Source organism: Budorcas taxicolor, chromosome 10, assembly GCF_023091745.1.
Source record: "Budorcas taxicolor isolate Tak-1 chromosome 10, Takin1.1, whole genome shotgun sequence".
In the NCBI taxonomy this organism is placed as follows: Eukaryota; Metazoa; Chordata; class Mammalia; order Artiodactyla; family Bovidae; genus Budorcas; species Budorcas taxicolor.
In genome coordinates, this window is record NC_068919.1 from 41,611,884 (window position 1) to 41,636,160 (window position 24,277).

At 38.8% G+C, this 24,277-nt stretch overlaps 1 protein-coding gene and 1 non-coding gene across 2 annotated transcripts in view; both read right to left on the reverse strand.

Moving 5' to 3' along the window:
- Positions 1-1,452: 1,452 nt before the first annotated feature.
- On the reverse strand, positions 1,453-1,611 carry LOC128054914 (U1 spliceosomal RNA). Its single transcript, XR_008200058.1, has one exon. It is a non-coding gene; the product is annotated as a U1 spliceosomal RNA (small nuclear RNA).
- Positions 1,612-3,433: 1,822 nt separating this feature from the next.
- L2HGDH (L-2-hydroxyglutarate dehydrogenase) overlaps positions 3,434-24,277 on the reverse strand; it is a 49,265-nt gene continuing 28,421 nt past the window's right edge. Inside the window, exons 6-10 of the mRNA XM_052646929.1 lie at positions 23,683-23,717; positions 15,810-15,977; positions 14,404-14,561; positions 13,179-13,310; positions 3,434-3,629 (exon numbers count right to left, since the gene is read on the reverse strand). Of these exons, the coding sequence (XP_052502889.1) occupies positions 3,434-3,629; positions 13,179-13,310; positions 14,404-14,561; positions 15,810-15,977; positions 23,683-23,717 (689 nt within the window). The remainder of the gene's footprint in view (positions 3,630-13,178; positions 13,311-14,403; positions 14,562-15,809; positions 15,978-23,682; positions 23,718-24,277) is intronic.

The window sequence follows — 24,277 nt, forward strand, 5'->3', positions numbered from 1 at the left end:
TTTGGATTCCACATAAAAGTGATGGTATCTGTCTTTTTGTCTGACTTGGTTCACCTAGTGTAATCATCTCTAGGTCCATCCATGTTGCTACAAATGGTATTAGTTCATTCTTTTTTCATAGCTGAGTAATATTCCATTGTGTATATAAGCCACATCTTCTTTATCCATCTTTCTGTTGACAGACATTTAGGTTGCTTCCATGTTGTGGCTATTATAAATAGTGTTGCAATGAACATCGGGATGCATGTGACTTTTCAAGTTATGTTTTTTTTTTAATATATATATACCCAGGAGTAGGATTTCTGGGCCATATGGTAGCTCTATTTTTAATTTTTTAAGGAACCATACTGTTCCCCATAGTGGCTGCACCAATTTACATCCTCACCAACAGTGTAGGGGAGCTCCTGTTTCTCCACACCGTTTCCAAAATTTATTATTTGCAGACTTTTTGATGATGGCCATTCTAGCAGCTGTGAGGTGACACCTCATTGTAATTTTGTCTTTCTAGAATTTAGAATGGTTTTAATGAAATAACTTGAATGACCCAGTCATTTGACAACTCAAATTTTAACATCTTAAATTTTAAAAGGCAGTAAAAATTTTACCACTAATATTCTCCCACTGAAAAACATTTTCAAGAAGGGCTTACTCAACATTTCTCCCATTTACTCTCTTCTACTTCTTCAATTTATTTAAAGCTACAAGAACTGCCAGTAGCAAACCAAAGCTATGCCACAAGAAACAATAAAGGTACTTGTCACTCACTTTCATGGTCCATTGCTATAGCTAACTCTCGTCTTCTTACAGTCCACCTGCTGGAAAGAAGCTGGAGCAGGCACTCAAGACAGATCATTTGCCCTATAACCATTATGGGAGTCTCATGACCAGAACCTCAATCCCCTGTAAGAGATAGCATACCAAAAATGTCTTCTCAAGAGGAACAATACTTTTGTATAAAATTCCAAGATGATTTATTTATTGCCCCCCCCCCCCCATGGAGAAAGCACTATAATGTTCCCTGCGTATGAAGATGATACTGATGTCGGCTTGATATTGCCACCAGTACCAAATGGAAAGCCATTTTTGTACTCGACTGAAGCAACTTAGCACAGCACAGCATGGTAGGAAAGTACTCCACTTTTTACCCTAAATACAAACTACTCTACCTCATTTTTATGTTATACACAAGGACAAGCTTTTTCTTTTTTTTTATCGACTGCTATCTAAATCCTACAATAGTTCATGTTTCAAACATAAAGTTTACATGAATCAGAATTTTTAAAAAAAATCTTTATTTCTCCATGTCCTGTGTCATATTCACCACCATTCAGTTCTCAGGTTAAATGGATGATGCACTAAAGGTTATCTTCAGTATTAGATAAACACAAACCACTGGACCCCTAGAAAATGTTATTGAGGGATCTCTATCATTAAAACAGAAAAAAAAAAACAGGGGGAAAAGTGAACACAGTCCCCCACTACCACAAATTACGCAGCCAAGTTTCCCACATTTGGGGAAATGGCAAGGGTCAGCATATCCGGAGTACAGTAGATGGTCTGTACACTGGAAAAACCACCTTCATGTAGGTATCTCCCCTGCCAGGCAAGTATTGAGTCAAGAGTTTTTATGAAACTAAAAATTATGTTCACAAAACCAAGGCTCATTAAAATATTTTTAATATTAATATACATTTCTTCTGTCTTAGAAATACAAAAAACTTTAAAATATTATAGCATTATTCCACAAGACGACTCTATTGACAAATACAAAATGTTTTACAAATAGAATAATCTACACATTCGGAACACTTTCAATAATCTTTTCACAACTTTTTGGAGGCATAGTAAAGATCCAAATGGAATGAGTGTTGCTTTAATTAGGATAGTTATTTTTATAATTTCAATCTTTCACAGCTTAGTGTATATACAATCTTACTGTCAATAAAATAGAGAACTGAATATTTTCCATCTCCAAATAGTCTTGTAATGCAACAGAAAATACCCTGTGTGTTACATTTCTTGGAGGAACCAGTTGTTATAAAGAATCATTAGGGCTTGTTTCCTCTGTGAATACTTTCCAACTGCTTTCAGTATGTATGCTCATCCCAAGTGTCAAATAACTGCCTAATCAATTTACCTGGATGTGCTATTCTGGAACATGAGCTGACGATGTGTAGCCATTCAAATTAATTAATGAGGTAGCTCAATCAATGTAATCACTGTCTTAAAGTGAAAAGGAAAAAAACAGGTAAGTTTTCCTATCCACCAAAATGCTCATTTTTCTAACTCATCCATCACACAGTTTTAGAGATGAGTGGAAAGAAAAAATTAAGACTAGAAGATTAATCCAGAGAGAGTATATGTGAGGGAATGGATGAAAATTTCTCACTTAACTGGTGGTTCTGTAATAAAAGATTCCTCATATTCTACTAATTTCCATTTATATTTCTGTTTTCTAACATTCTGAACTATAAGAATCATTTCAATAGATACCACACACACATATAATATATAATACACAGTAGACAATATGGCACTGCGCAACAATTAAAAATACTCATGAAATACACATGATTGTAAGGCACTTTTGCGGTTTACAAAAGTGAATGCCTCAAAATTAGGTATTTCCTCAAAATGAAGAAATATCCTCATAAAGGTTTATAGGGTTCCAGAAAAGTCAAGTACGCATGAATCATTAGTCATCTGGGTCAACATTTGAGAACCTTGGTATAGCTGAAGACTAGAGATACAAGAGGAAATACTATTTTAAATTACAAAGTTCTGTATGTCAGTGTCAGGATTCTAAGTTCTTCTGGTTTTTCGACCGCAGAAGACTGAAGAATAAATAAAACACTCATAGTGGACTGTTGTTAAGCTTTGCGGATGACCCAAATCAAGTCAACTGTAAGAAACTGAGAAGAATAAATACTTTGAACTTCTTTTGCAAAGTTATTTTTACAAATATAGATTAGATAGAATCTTACTCAAATTACTTCAAAATGTGAAATTTCATGTATTTTTAATCAATAATTTAAAATTCCCAATTACTGTTGCTCTAAATAATGTGAGCTTTTTTTAATGACTCTTTGAAATTAAAAGGAGGTTTGCAATCTACAATATATTTCCTTGTCTAGGCAAGACAAAAGAAGCTTTAGATATTATAAAGCCAAAAAGTTAAGGGAATAATCACTTTTCATGCTATAGTTCCCAGAAATTCCAAAAAAGCCAAATCTCAGTGAGGGCAGATCATTAGCAAAGTCAGAAAGATACAATTGTATCTTTTTAAAGAACATAGACTTAAAAAATACATTATTTCCATGTTACCTAGTTTTAAAAATTCAGTGGTTATCTAAATGGTATACCTAAAAATCACATTTTAAACCAATTTTCTTAAAGAATGCAGTTAGTAAATTCTTGTTGCTGAACGTGGGGATCACAATTTAAATCTTTGTTGCACTTCATCTGCAATCATTCCAGAAATTGCAAGGGAAGAAGTAGCAGCAGGGGAAGGTGCATTCCTCACATGAAGAATGCGATTTCCAATATCCCCAACGCCTCCATCAAACACAAAATCTTCTATGAGATTCCCATCCCCATCCAGGGCTTGGGCTCTTACTCCAGCGGGGCCTCTGCAAAAGCAAGAGTGGTAGTCGTCTGACTAGGAGAGAGAGGACACTTCATATATGTGTCAGTGGTTTCAAAGTATTAAAGCAATAAAGTCTTTACTCTTTTAAGTGTACAATTATGTGAAAACCAAACCGGTTTGTAGTCAGTCAAAGGCTGTCAGTTGTAGCCTGTCAAACACACATCCTTAGCCTAAAATACACAAATGGGTTCTTTACAAAAGTAGCAGATAAACCCATACTTAATTAGAGTAGATGTATTTTTATTTGAATTTACAAAATGAATTTATTATAAAATCAGTCAGAATATAAGGCTCTTCTGATTGATACAAAGCAAAGCAAGAATCATATGTGTCAGCTACATTCCTACAGCCGCTACAAACTTCTATGTATTTTTGTATTTTGTTTTGGTTGAATACTATTAAAATTTATGGAGAAAAATATTTGCAAATGGCAGCAAATTCTTGTTTTGTAGTTTGTTTTTATTTTTAACAGTTTAGCCTTTAATATCAGGATAACCTTCAATCAAAGAGAAATGACCTGGAGAAGGAAATGGCAACCCACTCCAGCATTCTTGCCTGTAAAATCCCATGGACAGAGGAGCCTAGCAGGCTACCGTCCATGAAGTCGAAAGAGTCGGACAAGACTTGGCGATTAAACCTTGCGTTGCCTTACCTTGCCTAGTACAGTAAGATCCTTTAATACCAAAAGTTCTGCGTTATAACACTTGAGTTTACAAGTTAGATTTTTTTTCTTTTTAGTTTTTAAAAAAAGTTACAGATAAAACCTGAATAAAATATTTTTGGAGTCCAAAAGTACCTCCACTGAAACCATGTAAGAAAACCCAGTTGAAAACAGGTGCCTTTTATATACCGCCTAGACTCAAGAAATCAGGCAACAATATTAAACAATTTGGAATGATTCTGGGCCAACGCAGATAAGCACATGAGGAAGATACAAAGAACAATAGGAGAGTACTACCCTCTAAGACCTCAGACTAACTAAGGAAAGATCATGATAATAATAGCTTTTTTTGTTTTTTTACCAAGTGTTTAATCCATGCTAGGAATTCTCTCATTTAATCCTCACAGCTCTAAGAAGCTGATATAGTTTATATTTAACAGCAAAGAAAATAGAGAGATTAAGTAACTTGCCTGAAGTTACGCAGCTAAAAAGTTCATTTGTAGAGAGATAAGTAAGAATTACAACACTGAGGGTGAAGTAAGTAATTTGTAATACTGAAGCCTTCAAGGAATCTGGACAGGAGATTTCTGAGCTGTAAAGATTTCCAGGTAAGAATCAGATACATCACTACAACACAAAAAGACAGAATGGGATGGAAGCTGAATTTTCTTAGGGTAAGGATACATATAGCCTATTGGCCAGGGTATGGTCCATTTAGGTACATTCTGTGTTTATAAATTCTCTCAACTCATCAAAACAGCATCTCTCCTCTCTCTTTTCTTGGATAATACTCCTGTTGCTGTTGTGAGCATCTCTATGAGTTTTCCGGTCCCTCTCCTTTTATCTCCCAGAAGGCCAAATGAGGGGACACACTGTGGCATGACCAGCTACTGATGTTGAGTGTTCAAACAGCTCTTCTCTCCATGAAGGTTTAGTTATTATATTCTCCTTACTCCTTCTAAGCAAAGAGAAGTTAATGCTAATTAACTAGTTAAAATGTGTCTATGCTTATTTATTCCTCTTACAAACATCAACTATTTTATCAACATCCCCTACATTCCTGCCCAAGTATTCAAAACCTATAATCCAAACTGTAAAAATCAATATACAAGATAAAGTTTTTCTAAGGAATTTAATGTAGGTTGAACTAAAGTAACTATTTCATATGAAATGTTTAAATTATCAAATTCTTCATGTGTTCATGTTCCCTATTCAGCACTTAATGAAGTGAAGTCGCTCAGTCATGTCCGACTCTTTGCGACCCCATGGAGTGTAGCCTACCAGGCTCCTCCCTCCATGGGATTCTCCAGGCAAAAGTACTAGAGTGGGTTGCCATTTCCTTCTCCAGGGGATATTCCAGACCCAGGGATCGAACCCTGGTCTTCTGCATTCCAGGCAGACACTTTAACCTGAGCCACCAGGGAAGAATAGCACTTCTCCAGGGTTTTTCTTTGCATGATTCCATATAGGCCAGAATTGAATCTTGCACAACACTCCTATTTCTGCCCTGGTGTCTAGATTTGTGTACATAGGAAGTATTCAATAGAGGCTTCCCAGGTGGCGCAAAGACTCCACCTACCAATTCAGGAGACACAGGTTCGATCCCTGGGTTGGGAAGATCCCCTGGAGGAGGAAATGGCAATCTACTCCAGTATGCTTGCCTGGAGAATCCCACGGACAGGGGAGCCTGGTGGGCCATAGTCCATGGGGTCACAGTCGGACATGACTGAGCATACAAGAGACTGCTCTCTAGAAAATTTTAATTGTTTAACTTTTACTTCTATTTTAATAGCTGAAAGAACAAATGATTCAGCAAATATAATATTTGCAAAGTTAGCTATATTTAGCTATTTAATGTTATTTCTAGCAACATATTTTGCCCTATTTGTAACTAAATTTAATACGAATGCAAGCCTTAGACCCTTAAATATGTCTAGAAACAACAGGTGAATATGTAACTAATGGCATTCATTCTTCTGAGAAGTGTTGCATTTATTGCTTTACTATTCTGTGGCAGGCATAATCCTGTGGGCTAGAAAACAGCTATGACAGGCGACTACTGGCATCTTTGTTGCTTAGTTGCTAAGTTGTGTCAGATTCTTTTGCAACCCCATGGCTGATAGCCCACCAGGCTCTTCTGTCCATGGGATCTCCCAGGCAAGAATCCTGGAGTGGGTGGCCATTTCCTTCTCCAGATCTTCCTGACCCAGGGATTGAACCCATGTCTCCTTCATTAACAGGCTGATTCTCTACCACTGAGCCACCAGGGAAGCCCACTAACATTTTTGGCCAGTTTAGTATTATATAAAACTTACCATGGGATCTACTGTTAACCTAAAAATAGAAGTTCACATGAGTATTTTTAAATTGGGGGTGGTGATACAGGGCAAGTCAACCATTCCATCTTAATTTCCAAACTCGATGGAAGGGTATAGGGTATTTTTATTATTAATATTCAACCAAACTGGGCTGCAACAAAAGGACATGTAAATGTTTTGTGAGGACTTGAATAACATGAGTACTCTGTAATGAGGGTGATGGAGTTCTATGAATCCATTAAATAAAGTGTTTCATGTTTTTTTTAAGTTTCTAGTTGTTGGTTATCCATTTTGAATATAGCAGTGTGTACATGACCTTCCCAAACTCTCCAACTATCCCTCCCCCACTCTCCAGCAACCATAAGTTCATTTTCTAATTTGCACACGATGCATTTTTAGCTCGCAACACTGTTCTCTCAATTTTTTTAGATTTACCTTCCAATTAACTAATTTTCTCTTATGGGAGGTCTAACCAGCTGTCTAACTTAATCATTTGAGTTTTAAAATTTAAGAACTATATTTTTCATTCCTAGAAATTCTGATTATTTGGTTTCTAACTTTGCCTAGGGTATTTTTTATATTATTATTCTTTTTTTAGTTTACTTCATTTGCTTCTTTAATTCACTGGCATATACTTACTTTATGGTTTCTAATATTACTATTACCCTAAATCGTTAGGGGTCTAATTCTAGTATTTATTCTATCTGCTTACTCTCACTATGGTGCTCTGTAACTTTTGCTGGTGAGTTCCTATTCAGCAGGATTTTATCTGGGGGAATAGTGTGGGGGCTGGGTTGAAGTTATGTCCTTCTACAGAAGGTTTTATATTTGTTTTTATTGGTAAAAATAAATATACTGACATATTTGCTTTTATCACTACAAATAAATACACTGATATATATATAAAATATAAATAAAATGAACAGTATAATGAACTCTCATTTATCAGAAGCTTCACATTACCATTCTGGAAACACCCTTTTTTTTTTTAAATGGGAAATCTTAAACATGTACAAAAGTAAAATGGACAGTATAATGAACTCCCATGTACGTATTACCCAGTTTCAATAACCAACACAGAGCCAATTTTGTTTCATCTGTACCCCACTCTGTCTACCTCTCTCCACTGGATTATTTTAAAACAAACTCTAGATTGCATATCATCCTGCTTCAATGTATATTTATCTTAAAGGGATTCCTAATAGTAAGACAAAACTACTAATTGCTTCTTGATAAAAGTGAAAAAGGAGAGTGAAAAAGCTGGCTTAAAACTCAACATTCAAAAAACTAAGATCATGGTATCCAGTCCCATCACTTCATGGTAAACAAATGGGGTAACAATGGAAACAGTGACAGACTTTATTTTCTTGGGCTCCAAAATCACTGCAGATGGTGACCACAGCCATGAAATTAAAAGACGCTTGCTCCTTGGAAGACTAGCTATGATGAACCTTGACATCATATTAAAAAGCAGAGACATTACTTTGCCAACAAAGGTCCGTCTAGTCAAAGCTATGGTTTTTCCAGTAGTCATGTATGGATGTGAGAGTTGGACTATAAAGAAAGCTGAGCATCGAAGAATTGATGCTTTTGAATTGTGGTGTTGGGGAAAACTCTTGAGAGTCCCTTGGACAGCAAAGAGATCCAACCAGTCCATCCTAAAGAAAATCAGTCCTGAATATTCATTGGAAGGACTGATGCTGAAGCTGAAACTCCAATACTTTGGCCACCTGATGCAAAGAACCGACTCATTTGGAAAGACCCTGATGCTGGGCAAGATTGAAGGCAGGAGGAGAAGGGGTAGACAGAGGATGAGATGGTTGGATGGCATCACCAACTCAATGGACATAAGTTTGAGTAGGCTCCAGGAATTGGTGATGGACAGGGAGGCCTGGTGTGCTGCAGTCCACGGGGTCGCAGAGTAGGACACAACTGAGCAACTGAACTGAACTGAACATGTACGGGTGTGAAAGTTGGACTATAAAGAAAGCCGAGCACTGAGGAAAATTGATGCTTTTGAACTATGGTGTTGGGGAATACTCTTGAGAGTCCCTTGGACTGCAAGGAGATCCAACCAGTCAGTCCTGAATATTCACTGGAAGGACTGATGCTGAAGCTGAAACTCCAATACTTTGGCCACTTCATGGGAAGAACTCACTCATTTGAAAAGACCCTGATGCTGGGAAAGATTGAAGGCGGGAGGAGAAGGGGACGACAGAGGATGAGATGAATAGATGGTATCACCGACAAGATGGACATGAGTTTGAGAAAGCTCTGGGAGTTGGTAATGAACAGGGAAGCATGGCATGCTGCAGTCCATGGGGTCGCAAAGAGTCGGACACAACTGAGTGACTGAACTAATTGCTTACTATCAGCAATATTCAGTTTGTGGTCAAATAACCCTGATTTTCACTCACTCTAATCTGTTTAAAGTGGGAGAGTGAGAGGGAAAAGTATTAGTTTGAAGCAGGATCCAAACTAGACTGGGTCTACACTTAGCTTACATTTCCTAGATCAAACTGGTGGAACAAATTGAAACTTCAAGTGTTTGTGAGTGCAGGCCCAGGGTTCTAGACTTTTACAGATTTTCTTTCTAGACTTCCTTCTCACTGAGAGTATCGCCCTTCCAGAGTCCCTGGCTTTACAAAGGGATCTCATTTCCAACTTTTCACCTTTTACGGACCCAAGGCTTTCTTTCCAGCACTTGAATGGCAATTAAAATATAAGTCCCTAATGTATCTTGATTTGGGTGGTAGATATGAGTTTATATAATTCCAAAGTTCATTGAGCACTTAAGATCTGCATATTTTATTGTAAGTGAATCATATATCAATTAAAAATGAAACTCAAGTTATATTGACATCAAAATCAGAAAATGCTTCCTATCCTTCCAAGTCAGTATTAGCATTCCTCTTAATTCTTGGGTTTTCAATTTCCTCTTTGTTTTCATCTCTGATATGCCCTTATTTCCTTGTACTCTCAGCAATAAATATTTCAAAGGGTTTTTTATTATATTTTCTCCAGACTCTCATAGTGTTTTGTAATGTGAAGGCTACCACATTCTCTAGATTAGTGCTCAATCAGGGGAAATTTTGCCCCCTAGAGGACATCTGGTAAAGTCTAGAGACATTTGGGTTGTCATACCAGGGAAGTACTCCTGGCATCTAGTAGGTAGAGGCCCGGGATGCTGCTAAACATCCTACAATGAATTGGACAGTCCCCCCACAGTAAGAGTTATTTGGCCCAAATGTCAATGGTACCAAGAATGAGAAACCATTTTTTGCAAAAGGGTCTGATCACCTTTATTACAGAATTTCTGGCTTTTACCCTTGCATTTGACAATGATATTGTGTAATCTTTAGCTATCACTTATGATGAAAACATCTTGCCTGAAAATTTACTTGCCTGAAAAATACCTCCCAAGAAGGTATTTTCAAAATGAAGAATGGAAAAAAGAGGGGATCTTGGCAAATATGTTTTCATGTTTTATGTCCTTACAATGCTAACACAAACAAACTAGTTAGATTATCACATCAAAATTAATCACAGAACAAATTAAGGGGCTTTAAAGCTAAAATTAAGAATCTTAGAGATCATCATTTAATAATGAGAAGTTTATATACCTAATGCATATATTTGACAGGCTATCACTTTATATTTCAGTCTAATGTTCACCAGTAAGTTACTGCCCAAGATGCTCTGGCTAGGCAATGAGAAGTCAAGCTGTATCCCCTTTGGAGGCTACTGCAACTAAAGGACACCATCTTGAGCTAAAAATCCCACTAAAAGTGCTGCTTCGGTTCTTTTTTACTATCCAGAACTGCTTATATGCTTCCACCTCAATATTAATGATAGAGCATTTATGGTGTCACATGGGTTGCAAGATATGCAGGACCTGGGCTGCAGATGGTGATTGCAGCCATGAAATTAAAAGACGCTTACTGCTTGGAAGCAAAGTTATGACCAACCTAGACAGCATATTCAAAAGCACAGACATTACTTTGCCAACAAAGGTCCGTCTAGTCAAGGCTATGGTTTTTCCAGTGGTCATGTATGGATGTGAGAGTTGGACTGTGAAGAAAGCACCGAAGAATTGATGCTTTTGAACTGTGGTGTTGGAGAAGACTCTTGAGAGTCCCTTGGACTGCAAGGAGATCCAACCAGTCCACTCTAAAGGAGATCAGTCCTGGACATTCTTTGGAAGGACTGATGCTAAAGCTGAAACTCCAGTACTTTGGCCACTTCATGCGAAGAGTTGACTCACTGGAAAAGACTCTGATGCTGGGAGGGATTGCGGGCAGGAGGAGAAGGGGATGACAGAGGATGAGATGGCTGGATGGCATCACCGACTTGATGGATGTGAGTCTGAGTGAACTCTGGGAGTTGGTGATGGACAGGGAGGCCTGGAGTGCTGCAATTCATGGGGCCACAGAGTCGGACACAACTGAGCGACTGAACTGAACTGGGCTTCAAAATGTGGCAAAGCCTAATTATATCATTTATTATGAGGATGATTATTATTTAAGATTCTAAGCATGTAAGGTGTGGAGAATAACATAATGAACACAAATTTTTAAATCAAACAGCTTAAGAAATAAAGCATTATAGATATGGCAGGAGCGCCCTGTCAAACTCTCTGGATCCCAATCTCTTCTTTCCCTAGAGTTAACTTTTCTCTTCAATTAGGTATTTATCACTCCCATGTTTGTTTTTATTTTTACATGTGAAATCCATATACAATATGGTATAAACATATAAATGGTATCAAACATATCTTCTACAATTTTCTTTTCATTACTGATAATTTCTTGCATTTCATAGCTACAGGAATCAAATGGAATTGCTAAATATGTTCAGCTTCTCTTTCTTCAGAAAGAAACTCATATGTGATTGAGTTGAACTGTCCCCAAATGCACCAGTCTACACCACTGTGTGTTTTCTACTACATGGTAATGAGACTTGTAACTGAAATCCACTCCCTTCCTCCCAGAGACAAGAGTATTCACCAAAACTCACAAGCTCCAAGCTCAGTTCTACTATATGAAATACACTGGTCTAAAGCATTTTCCTCAGACTTCTACAAAAGGGTGGTAATCAAATCTAGGTAGTGAATTCATTCCAACTATTTATGTATAGAATTCACTACACCCATCTGTTGTATTTTCCAAGGAATATTAACAGCAGTAAAAGACACTTGATTTGACCCATCTATTTTCAGATACAAAACATAACAAGACTGCTAAAAAAGACCACTGAAAACATAAAAGCCTTCATTTATAGGTGAGTGAAAGAACATAAAACCTAGATATTTTTATCCCTTCCATTTCAGAAGGTGAGTAGAGGGGTGAGAAAGATAAGAGTAAAAACATTTGCTCGGTTTAATAGTTCTAAGCATTCAAAGAGCCTGGTCTAGGAATGACACATAAGTCAGATTTAGACCAGGACGCTACCCTGAGAGAGACAGCTGACGTGATCATTCCTCTCCTCCTAGATACAGAGTCGAGCTGCTGACATTTTACACCAGGCGAGTCCCACAGCTGTTACTGAGGAGACAGACAGACATGGTGCTCCAGAGATTCATGGAGGGATCTGTTCAGGGAAGAGGGAGCCTCAAAGACCATGGCTGATTAGGCCTAACAAATGGCCGGTTCAGGAAAAACGGTGAGCACCCTAAAAATGCCACCACAAAGGAAACAGGCTTATGTGGTATTTAGGACAAATAAGAAAATTAAAATATTTTAAATAGTCCTTCCTTTGTCCCACACCCCTGTAGCAAGGACTTCAACTGATTGCTACCGTACTATTTCCCACTCCTGTTCTGCAAATAGTCCTTGAGTGCAATAGGACCCAAGAACCAGCAAAATAAGTAGAGAGGAAGCAAGGTAAGACAGCAGGTATGAGTTATGTTTCTAAAAGGTTTTAAGAATCAATTAAAGTATAATGTTTTAACATGCTTATTACCTAATTAGGTAACATGGTGATCAATGATCTTGCACAGAACTGAAGTCAGAAGGCTTTGGAATCACAAGTGGCCAGGAAGATTAAAAAACTTTCAGGTGAGATGTTTTATTATGAGTGATAGCTAGACACAAGGGTGAAGATGGCATCATAATATAACTGCAATGAAGTACAGCTTAGTGCTGGTCTCTCTAGACAAGCATAAACAGACCTAGTTCAAGCACTAAGGGGAGTGAGGCAGCAACACCCAAACTGCAAGGGGAAGGAGCAACTTGTCAAGAAAGAGAAAAGTGAAAGAAAGAAAGTGAAGTCGCTCAGTCGTGTCCGACTCTTTGTGACCCCATGGCCTGTACCTACCAGGCTCCTCTGTCCATGGGATTTTCCAGGCAATAGTCCTGGAGTGGATTGCCATTTCCTTCTCCAGGGGATCTTCCCAACCCAGGGATCAAACCCGGGTCTCCTGCATTGTAGACAAGCACGCAAAAATTCAGGGCACACACTAACTGCATGGGTGCTTAGAATCACAAAGTCAGACCCACCTCCCAAGTTCACATAGGTCATGAATGCATTTACAAACCTTATAGCTTTTCCTTACCTAAGTATATCACTGATAGTAATTTCAGGGATAAACTTTTGAAGGTGCTTCATTGTTGCACTGAGAAAACATGCTTTGTATATTTCATTAACTCCATAGGAGAAATTCTGGAACACCAGTTTAATCAAGCCACTGAAAGCAAAGAAAATAAAATCTTCATGAGAAAGAATTCTTTATTACTGTAAAACATCTCTACAACTATTAGATTCAGGTTGGGGGGTGGCGGGGAGGAGGGTGGAACCACAGAAATCTAGGCCAAAACACCACATATTAAAAAGAAAATCAACTTTTGGCCTACGTTAAAAGGAAACTTCATCGAAGGAATACCTTCCAAATTCCAGAAGTAAACACCTTTCAAATTCAAATTCCCAGGGGGTGCTGGTTTCAAACTAAAACTAGGATTCTATAAAGCCTGCCCAAACCAGGGCTTTCTAATGCAATGTTACCTGCTCTTAAAACACACCTACAAGGCATTTACAGACTTTTTAATTCGGGTATTAAACATGTGGGACATTTACCCTACTTCTCTTTAGTCAGCCAGAGGTCAGATACACTAGTAGTGATTCTCAAGTGAGACTCTGGGGAGCCTGTGCTCATATGTATTTTTACAAGCACACAGCTGGGAAGCCCCACCCTAAAGTGGTTTCAGAATCTGTGCAGGGTGAAACGCAAGTAGAGCTCTGAAAGCTTTCTAGTGATTTTGATGATGTGAAACCCTCCAGTAACACTGCTAAAAGGTCAAAATACTTCAGTGAGTTATTTCTTGCCAAGTAAAGGATCTGCACTTCATATCAATGTAGCAGTATTGCTAAGTTTCCAGAAAAGGAAACCTTGCTTACCAGCAGTTTCTCCAGAGGTTTTCAAAATCATGGTGACTACCCTGAAATGATCTTATCAAAGTAAACCATCTATTGATTTTGAGAGAAACTTTCTTTCCAAACTCAACTAAAGGTTAGCAAAACAAGATTTGGATTGTCAGACAGGGGATCACTCTTGGCTCTTTTTTAACCAACACATCACCCTGGCTCATCAGAATTTTCTTGAAGTAGTTAAAATGTTATGCTTATTTCACAAAGCTCTTAATTCACATTAATTTTTTTAAAAAAACCAATATACCAATCACAAATATGAAGATTTATCCAAATAAACCTAATATCAAGAAAAAATTTTTTTCCATATTAAAAGTATAAGCACTTAAAATCATTTTTTAAGGAAATTAAGTTACCTCTTGATGATTATATCCATAATATCTCTGGCACTGAAGTCAAAGGGTCTGTAGCCCTCTCGTTTAAAGGCAAGAACTGCATTTGGCCCTAGCCAAATATTGCCATCCATCCTTGGTGTGAAGTGAACTCCTAGGAAAGGAAATCGGCTATCGGGGACCTACAGATTTAACAGAGCAAACAGAGCCCCATTTCATACTGCATTTTATTATACACACAAACATTGAACTGGTAATATAAAACACCTTCTTCCCATGCATTTACTTGTGATCTGTGCTCAGATAATACTTTTCTACATACGTGCTTCTGCCTAGAAAGGCCACACAGGAAACCTGATGCCATGAACATGAGGCACACTGTCCCATCTATTCCTCTTTCTGGGTAAAGAAAAAACTGTCCTACTTTAGGTTATTCCCCACTCCTACCGTCCCCAACTAGGAATCTACACAGCTGACAAGCAAAATCAGAACGCCAGAAAAAAACCCACCTTCATAACACAGGCTTTTGTCAAGTGGGAATGTAACAGGTTAGAACAGATGATGGAAGTTTTGGCAAGGTTAAAAACACTGAATAGCTGAATACTTGTAGTTCAACCCAGTAGGTCCAGACAGAAGAATGAGCTTTTCATTTAAATGCCTATGTCTTCTACACCATGAAACTACAGAGTGGCCACATCCCCTTTCTTGCACTTATAGATAAGTGAACTAAGAAAGAAGGCTGGCATCTGGGCTTGTTATAAGGAAAAGTTCTCTTAGGAATACTCCTTCCAGAGAGAGGCGGGAGAATCAGGTTCTTTCCTCACTGTTCTTCCTGTGGTACACTCAAGCTTTCCAGTACTTGTGAGCAAGTACTGACAATTTAGCGCTTCCCTTGTGGCTCAGCTGGTAAAGAATCTGCCTGCAATGTAGGAGACCTGGGTTTGATGCCTAGGTTAGAAAGATCCCCTGGAGAAAGGAAAGCCTACCCACTCCAGTATTCTGGCCTGGAGAAATTCCACGGACAGTATGGGTAGCCATGATATCAGAACAAAGACGTAGGGATTTAACCCAGAGAAACGGGTGGAATGCTTGAACTAAAAAACCCTTTAAAATATCTCTTGTGTCTAACCCTGGGAAAAGTTTTTGTTTCATTCCCTTTTTGCCACAAGCATCTTGAGAAAGCAGAGGTATCATGGCATGTGTGTGTGCTCAGTCGCTCAGCCGTGTCTGATTCTTTGTGACTCTATGAACTGTTACCCATCAGGCTCCTCTGCCCATGGGATTTTCCCATGGATAAGAAAATGGAGCAAGCTGCCATTTCCTCCTCCAGGGGATCATTCCAACTCAGGGATCAAATCTGTGTCTCCTGCATTGGTAGGTGGATTCCCTACCACTGAGCCATCTGGGAAGCCAAATGTATCATTACCTACCGGATAAATATTTCCTTTTACAAGATAGCGCTTTTCTGGCTTCAAGACTAGGTAATCTCCCCGGAATGGTACAATTCGAGGATTGGGATTGCAGCCACTCAACTCGGAAATACGGTCTGAGTAAAGTCCTGCACATGTCACAACATACTGACATCGAACCTCCTCTCCCTAGGGCAAGAGTAAAGAACAGTGACTTCTGGGAAGACGAAAGAATAGGTGATAGCAAAGACAATAAAGGCACAGATATGGATCATTCATTCACTCATTTACGGCTGCATCACACAGCTTGCAGGATCTTAGTTCCCTCACCAGGTATTGAACCCAGGCCCCTGCAGTGAAAATGTCCTAACCACTTGACGGCCAGGGAATTCCCATCTTTTTATTCTGTTTAAAAGATGAGATTAAATACAAATATCAGCAAAAGAAGTTCTTCAGCATTTAGTTGGAAGGTAGAAACTTAGAGCAGTGGCACACAAGAGGATATCACCTCAAATTTTGTACTTTAGAGTTACAGTGTTTGACCTAGCGAGGATACCTAACAAGCCACATACAGACAGCTCTTTTTTACAAAGACCTACCGTGGAACTTCTTCACTACTTATTGCAGGAAGAAGCCACCTTCATTTAGGTGGCCTCAACCCATTTGGACTCCTCTGTATTTCAAATAGCTTCTCCTGTCTTATCTAGGGGTAATTATCCTGTTACTCTCAGGTTGCTTCACACTCAACCCTTGCTCAATTCCAACTGTAATCTACCCAGCAACCAAGGTCTCCCTACTGATCAGTATCTACTTTGCAAAGTGAGGCTACTTTTCAACCCACATTTATTTACTGAGAATGCACACTATGGTCAAGGTTTGCTTTAATGACTAGGAGACTACTAATCTTAGGCTGTGTTTTCTCATAAACTTTATTTGTGATTATCATCTGCATATTTTTTGCTTTACTCCGATAGGATTAGCCAATTTGTGACTCAATTTCCTAAATGATTTCATTTAACCCTAATTCCCTACCATACTCCATTTCTATTGCTTTATTTCTTACAGAGGAAACAACTAATACCTTCTCGCTCCAGGTAATCTCATGTTCCCAGATTTCCTTACGAGAGGACCTGTTTCTGAAGCCTTGAGGTTCTCATCTGCCTCAGTGTTCTCTTTCTTTCTAGGCTTTACTGATTTATCCTTATCCTATCTCTGTGTTCATCCTATTTTTGCCCAGCTACCAAGATAAGCCTCTTTCCAACAGTTATAAAAGCACACTTTAGACAAAAATCAGATGAAACTTCTTTGCAGTTAATTCAAATTAGCTAGACTAAACTCATGAAAGTTTTAAGACCCTTGAAGTCAAAGGACTATGTCAACAAAAATAAAAATGCCTCTTCTAAGTAGGTTAATATCTTTTCTGTTCATCTAGAACTATATACCAGAAGTACAAAAAAATTTTCACATGATATTAATCTACTAGTTACTACTTGAAAAGTCAGCAATTCTTTTGTTCTTAGAACATAAAATGAAGACAAGCCTTATGAAAAACGTAAAGATAAAAGAATTTGTAGAATGGTACCAGAATGCAATAACTTAGAAGTTCTTTTAAAAACTTGAGAACAATTTCAAAGGAAAAAAAATTATTAAATAATTTAGTAACATTAATTTCACACCCAAAATGGAAATGTTTAATTTACATTGACTTAGTTCAACCATAAAAGTCTTTTAAAAACACACTATTTATCATTATTGGTATTTCATAAGCTTCCCTGGTGGCTTAGACAGTAAAGAATCTTCCTGCAATGCAGGAGACCAAGGTTTGATCCCTGGGTCGGGAAGATTCCCTGGAGGAGGAAATAGCAACCCACTCTAGTATTCTTGCCTGGAGAATTCCATGGACAGAGGCACCTGGGGGCTAAATCCATGGGATGGCCAAGAGTCAGATACAAGTACCACTTTCACACATTCAAGTGAAACAGACCTTTCCCCCATATTCAACTTATAAATCTTTAGTTTGCAACTCCTCTCCTCAAAAGTTTATTTTAAAAATTTATTTCTTTTAGCTTGTTATAAAGGCATAGATATTCAACTTGATAAGCTGACTCAAAACTTTATATTTTATAATTTTTAAATATATTAAAATTATATTTAAAATTTTAAGTTATATTATTTAATTATACTAGAGGAAAATGCCAAAATAAAAGTAACAACTATAGAAGCTGAATGAAATACATATCCCCTGGTTTCCCACAGGCCCCTGGAATCACATGATGCCATACTTTAGTTCCTTAGTTCCTTAGGGCAGGGGTGGAAACAGACTTTTAATCCTTCTCTTTTTTTAGCTTTATAAAAGTTTTAAGTAAATGTTTCCAACAGTTTGTTTTATGTACTTCTTGAAAACAAAATTCACAGGTTTAACATTAATGCTTTAAAATATTATACTTCAAGAAAGCCAGTTCTCATTCATGCAACAAGTTGGTCTGTGTTCTCTTTACTCCTGTTTGCCAGACAATCTTCAATAATTTCTGCAAAGAGACTTATCGTCCGTAGAGTATACGCAAGAGGTGAAAGCTGGCCAGCAGCTTTATTAAAACAGTCTGAACCATAACATGGGAAGTCCATCCCACTTACGCTTCATTCTATAATCACATTCATCACTAGCAAACTGCATGAAGGTCATCATTTCTTGAATGAGAGTGCTTCAACAACTGTCTTGCAAATTCCCTTGAAGCTGGCATCTGTTTCAGGGAACTCACCATACCCAGCATCATTTTGCTCTACTGGGACAATCAAGTCTGCCTCATGAAAAGTCTTTGTCGTGACTTTCTTATCTTTATACTTCATCTTCATGGTTCTCTGTTCCAAAGAGTAAACCCAGTGCTCTGGCTGCTTCTGTGCATTTTTCATCTATGTTTTTCAAGAGACCAGTTTTCTTCTTATCTGTTTTTTAATAATAAAAAAAAAAAATCTGATGGCAGCAAACACGTTATCTCCATTTTGATCAATTATACAATTTTTCTTTGCTCCAGGGCTTCCCTGGTGGCTCAGATGGTAAAGCGTCTGCCTGCAATGCGGGAGACCTGGGTTCGATCCCTGGGTTGGGAAGACCCCCTGGAGAAGGAAATGGCAATCCACTCCAGCACTCTTGCCTGGAAAATCCCATGGACGGAGGAACCTGATAGGCTACAGTCCATGGGGTCACAAAGAGTCGGACACGACTGAACGACTTCACTTTCACTTCCACATACCAACATATACAGGAGGTTGGTTCATCAGGAGACTCCCTGAAATACCCAACGTGGAATTGAATTTTATTATCTGCAGAAATAATGGTCTGGAACTCAAGAAGGCCACAGTAAAATCTCCAGTGAAGGTTAAAAGCAGGCTTGCTGATTTTTTGTTCATTTTATGTTTCATAAAGACCCACTGATCAAAGTCCAAAGTTTGCAGAAAAGGGAACTGGCTGACTTCTCAGGATCAAGTCCTTCATAGAAATTCCAGAAGTGATAGAAATCTCCAGGCAGAGAATAACTATAATGATTTTCTATACTTATTTTCTTTTTAATATCTCATTTCTAAAGTCACTGGAGACCTCAGTTTTACAGGATTTACTCCCCACCAGGCCTGCACTTCCCACCACTGCTGACCATTCTGCTTAATCCTTTTCTGAATGGACACCCTGGTTGTTCTGCCACTTGGGCCACATGATCCAGCAGCTCTGACAGTAATTCAAGTTTGTGGCTGATCATGATGTTTTAGGGAGACTTTGGTAGGCCCCTATAGGAGGAATCATAGCACAGAACTTTAGGATTTTGGAGGAAAGTCACACCAGCCTCTGAAGGTAATTAGCCTGCTTTTGAGAAAGGGCTTCTGCCTTTGATTCAACACTTGACCACAGGTCGCCAAGTTACCATTTGAACTACCCATTATAAACTGGGCATTGTCTTACTCACCAGGCCACAAAACTGGGTGTGTACACAGCACTCTGTCATCAAGAGGAAGTGGAATATACAAGATCAGAGATGTATAGGTCCTGCAGGCACACATAAGTTGTGGAGGCAAGTGGCTCAAATGCCCATGACCTCCACTGCTAAATCATCTCCTCCCTCTGGACCTGCTCCCTCGGCCCCATGGAAAGTGATCAGCTGACCAAGGAAGAAGAAAATACAGGCCAGCTTGACAAACGGTTCTGCACAACATTCTGACATCACTTGAAAAGAAGAGCTACAGCACCAGCGCCCCATTTGGGAGTGGCCCTGAAGGTCTGTAGTAAAGGGCAATCTTCCCAAGGGAACAGAACACAGAAGGTCATACCTGGTTATTTATCTTACCTAGAAGGAGAGATGGCTAGAAGTATGTATCTATACTGTTTCGTGTGCAATGACTATTTGCTGGATGGTCAGAAAAAGGAGCTCTGGAGAAAAGGTATGTGAATGGATCTCTCAAAACAGGTTCAGATAAAAAAGATATTTGGGTTCTCTATGAATGCTCACTGAAGAGTGATCATGGAAGAGGAAAATTTTAATAATCAGTAGACAAGATGACCTGCCCTGTGGATGTTAGCTAGCCTCTGTCCCCAGGCACCCCGTCCACACCCAATGGCTTCATGAACTAAATGGTTATGGCAGCAAGGAGGTAATGCATGGGTTTAACAACATGGACTTATTCACCAAGGCTGATCTATTTACAGCCTCAGGTGAATGCTCTATCGGCCAACAGCAGAGATGAACATAGCCACTGACATGGTCCCTGGACCACTTCAATCAAAAACCAAAGGCAGCACTTAGTCCTCACTGGAGTAGACACTTGCTCTGGATATAAATTCATCTTGCTCACCTGCAATGCCTCTATGGAAACCACCATCTGTGAACTTACAGGATGCTTTATTCACTATTAATGGTATTTTACTCAAAAGCATTACTTCTGATCAGTGAGCTTATTTTCCAGGAAATGAAGCATAACAATAGGTTCATGCTTGTGGAATGCACTAATTTTACCATTTACCCCACAATCCTGAAGCTACTGGGTGACAAAAAGTAGAATGAGCTTCTGAAGATCCAGCAACAGCACTAGCTGGCTGGCAACACCTATAGGCTTGGGGCAATGTCTTCCAGGATTCTCTACATCCTCTAAACCAGTGACTAATACCTGGTGGTGTTTCTTCCACAGCCAAGATTCACAGGTCTGGAAATCAAGAGGTAGAAAATGGGAGTAGCTCCTTACTATTATAATAAACTGGTTATGAAATGTTTGCTTCCTAGCCCTACAATTTTTGGCTCTGATGGTCTAGAGGTCTTGGTTTCCAAGGGAAAAAAATGCTTCCATTAGAAAATAAGCAATGGTTCCATTAAGTCAGAAATTGATACTGTCATACCTGGTCACTTCGGGCTCCTCCTGGCAGTGAATCAATAGGCAGAAGGAATTAACTGTTCTGGGTGGGATGACCGATTCTCTCAAGGAAACACTGAGTTGCTACCACATAGAGGGTTCAGAGATGATAAAGAGAAGTATGTCTGGGATGTAGCTCTCCTGGGATATGTTTTAGTTTCCCCATATGTTATTATAAAAGTTAATGGAACCCAAAAATGGAACCCACAACCCAAAACAAGCAGGGCTGCTAAGCGCACAGACACTTTAGGAATGGAAGTTTGAGTTACCCCAGCAAACTAGGAACCATTACCAGCTGAGATGCTTGCCAAGGGCAAAGGGCCTATGGAATGAGTAGTGGAAGAAGGAAATCATAAATATCTGCTATGACCACACGACTGGTGACAGAAATGAGGAGTGTAGTAGCTAGGGGTATTTCTTTCTTATTCTAAAATAAAATATAATTGCCTATAAATTACCCAACTCTTTCTTTACGCTCATTGTTACTAGAGTGAACTGTGTCTTCCTCAGATTTATAGGTTGAAGTCCTAATGCCCAATGAGACTGTATTTGGAGACAGGACCTTTAAGGAGATAATTAAGATTAAATAAGGTCTGTAAAGTGGAACCCTAATCTCATAGGACTGGTGTTCTTATAGGGGAAAGAGACTGCTCTCTCCCACTCTCTCTCTGCATGTGTGCAAGCACAGAGAAAAGGCCACTTAAGGACAAAGGCAGCCAGCCACAGGCTGAGAAGAGAGATCACACCAGAAGCCAACCCTGATGGCACCCAGACCTAGGTTTCTAGCCTCTAGAGATGTGGAAAAATAGATTTCTGCTGCTTAAGCCACCCAGTGTGTAGTACTATGTTAAGGAAGCCCTAGACAACTAGCACACCCATTTCTGCCACTTCCCCATCATCTAACATGGGGTTTCTCAACTTCAGCATTATTGACATGTGGGACCAGATGCCCCTTTGCTGTGGGGACCTGTCTCTCACATTGTAGAATGCTTAGCAGATTTCCTGGCCTCTACCCACTAAATGCCAGTAGCAGTGCTCCCCCTCTTCCGCTTCTACTAGGTGTGATGAGAAAAATGTTTCCAGACGTTGCCACACGTCTCCTAGGAAGAAAAATTACCTCCAGTTGAGACTTAAGATGCTTAAATAGTGGTTAACCTTTTATCTCAGGATTTATATTGCAGGATCTCAAAGTGGGAGAGTGACTCAGATAGAAAAGAAATAAACATTCACAATCAATAAAAGTAGACTTTGTATCCTTTTCGGAGAGAAAGCTTGTCTTCAGGTGTATGAAAGATAGTTCCACCTTGTGGATGGAAGCATAATCGTTCTACTCTATTTCATAAATATTTCATAAATGTGAGTGCATGCCAAGTAGAAAAGGGAGGGACTGCGGGGGATTTACGGGGTCACTTTGGTGATGCTTGGATTGATGCTTCCTTACATGTTTCTAACTTAAAGCTGACCAAACAGCAACTGCATATGATCTGGGAGGCAGAGGTACAGCAGCAACCACACTATTCCCTGAAGGTCACCTCTGGCCCAAACACCCACTGCCAAGTATTGATAAATTACAACTCCACCTTCAGCTCACCTCCTGACTACCCATCCTACTGGCCAAGCACTGCCCCAGCCACCACTTGGGTATAGACAAAGCTTCCTGCTTGCATTCCAACTTTAGCAGCTGGACACACTTGGCTTCTCAGAAACTGGCTGGAGATGCCTCCTGATCTACCAACTCCCCTTCTGAATTTTCACCTCGCTACTTTCAAAACTGCGTAAGGCCTAATTCCTACAATATACTCATCGATGACTCTACTCTCCTGACTGACTGAACTCTGATCGTTCAGTGAACAAACAGCTAACGCAATACTTCTATGCTATTCAATAATTCTTGTTTTAGACCATGAGAAGATGAAGAAAAGCAGCCTATCTCTCCCTGCATGGCCTGCTCCCTGTCCCCAAAGTCTTATAATTAGCAGAGAGTTAATAGTAAGTTCATGTAGATAAGTAGGCAGAAACGATAAAACATCTATCATTTTTCATTACTCCAAGTGCTTATAATCCTATCCTTTGCTGGCACAATCACTTGATGAAGACGTTTCCAAGTTGCAACCCTTCTTAGAATGAAAGTTGTTACATTGTTCCCAAAGGATTTTTCTCAGAATAACTTTTACAGTAGGCAAATTTCATTCAATGACATAAAATACAGCACTGTGGTTTCATTCAACTTTTTAAGGAAGAAGATGACAGTAAATAAAGTAGATGAAAGTAGTTTACTTAAGAATCTTGGGACTACCCTGATTAAGACTCTGGTGGTTAAGACTCTGTGCTTTCAATGCAAGGGGCTCAAGTTCGATCCTTGGTGGTAGAACTAGATCCCACATACCACAACTAACAATCCCAAGAGCCTGCAAGCTGCAACTACAAGATCCTGCATGACACAACTAGGACCTGGCACAGCCAAATACATAAATAAAGATTTTTTTAAAAAAAGAATCTTTACCTTTGTGTTCCTTATAACAATTGGATATTTCATCCCTGAAAAAAAAATAGTGAAAAATTTATTTTTAGCAAAAGAAGGCCTACATTAAATGAAATATTATTCTAGTCATAAATTTCAAGGATTATCTCCGTCATAACCATGACTGGCTCCTACTTTTCATTCTAAAGTTTTCTTTTTACCAAGTAGCGAGATTAAAGTGGTTAATATTTGACAATATATAAAACTCTGGCATGTTTTTTTTTAGCATATTTTATTGTAATTCATTTAATCTGTAAACCATTCCCCACCTCAGCTCCAACATTAGAAGACGCAGCTTTTCTGTGAACCACAGTCCTAGAAAACATGCTACAAAATGGAGCATCACAAATCAGCATGTATTTTTCCACTGGAAGAATGCTATGACACTTGTCATTCAAGTGTTCGTTATCTGAATCCTTGCAGATTCTAGGTTGTATAGAGAAGCAAGAGTTGTTACAACACAAAATTTCCAATGGTAAACTATTTCTAAAATTTGTTCCCAGTCAGATACATGTGATCTTAAAGACCTATAATGCATATGGATAGCAGGTAAAGAATATGATTTACTTACTTACAT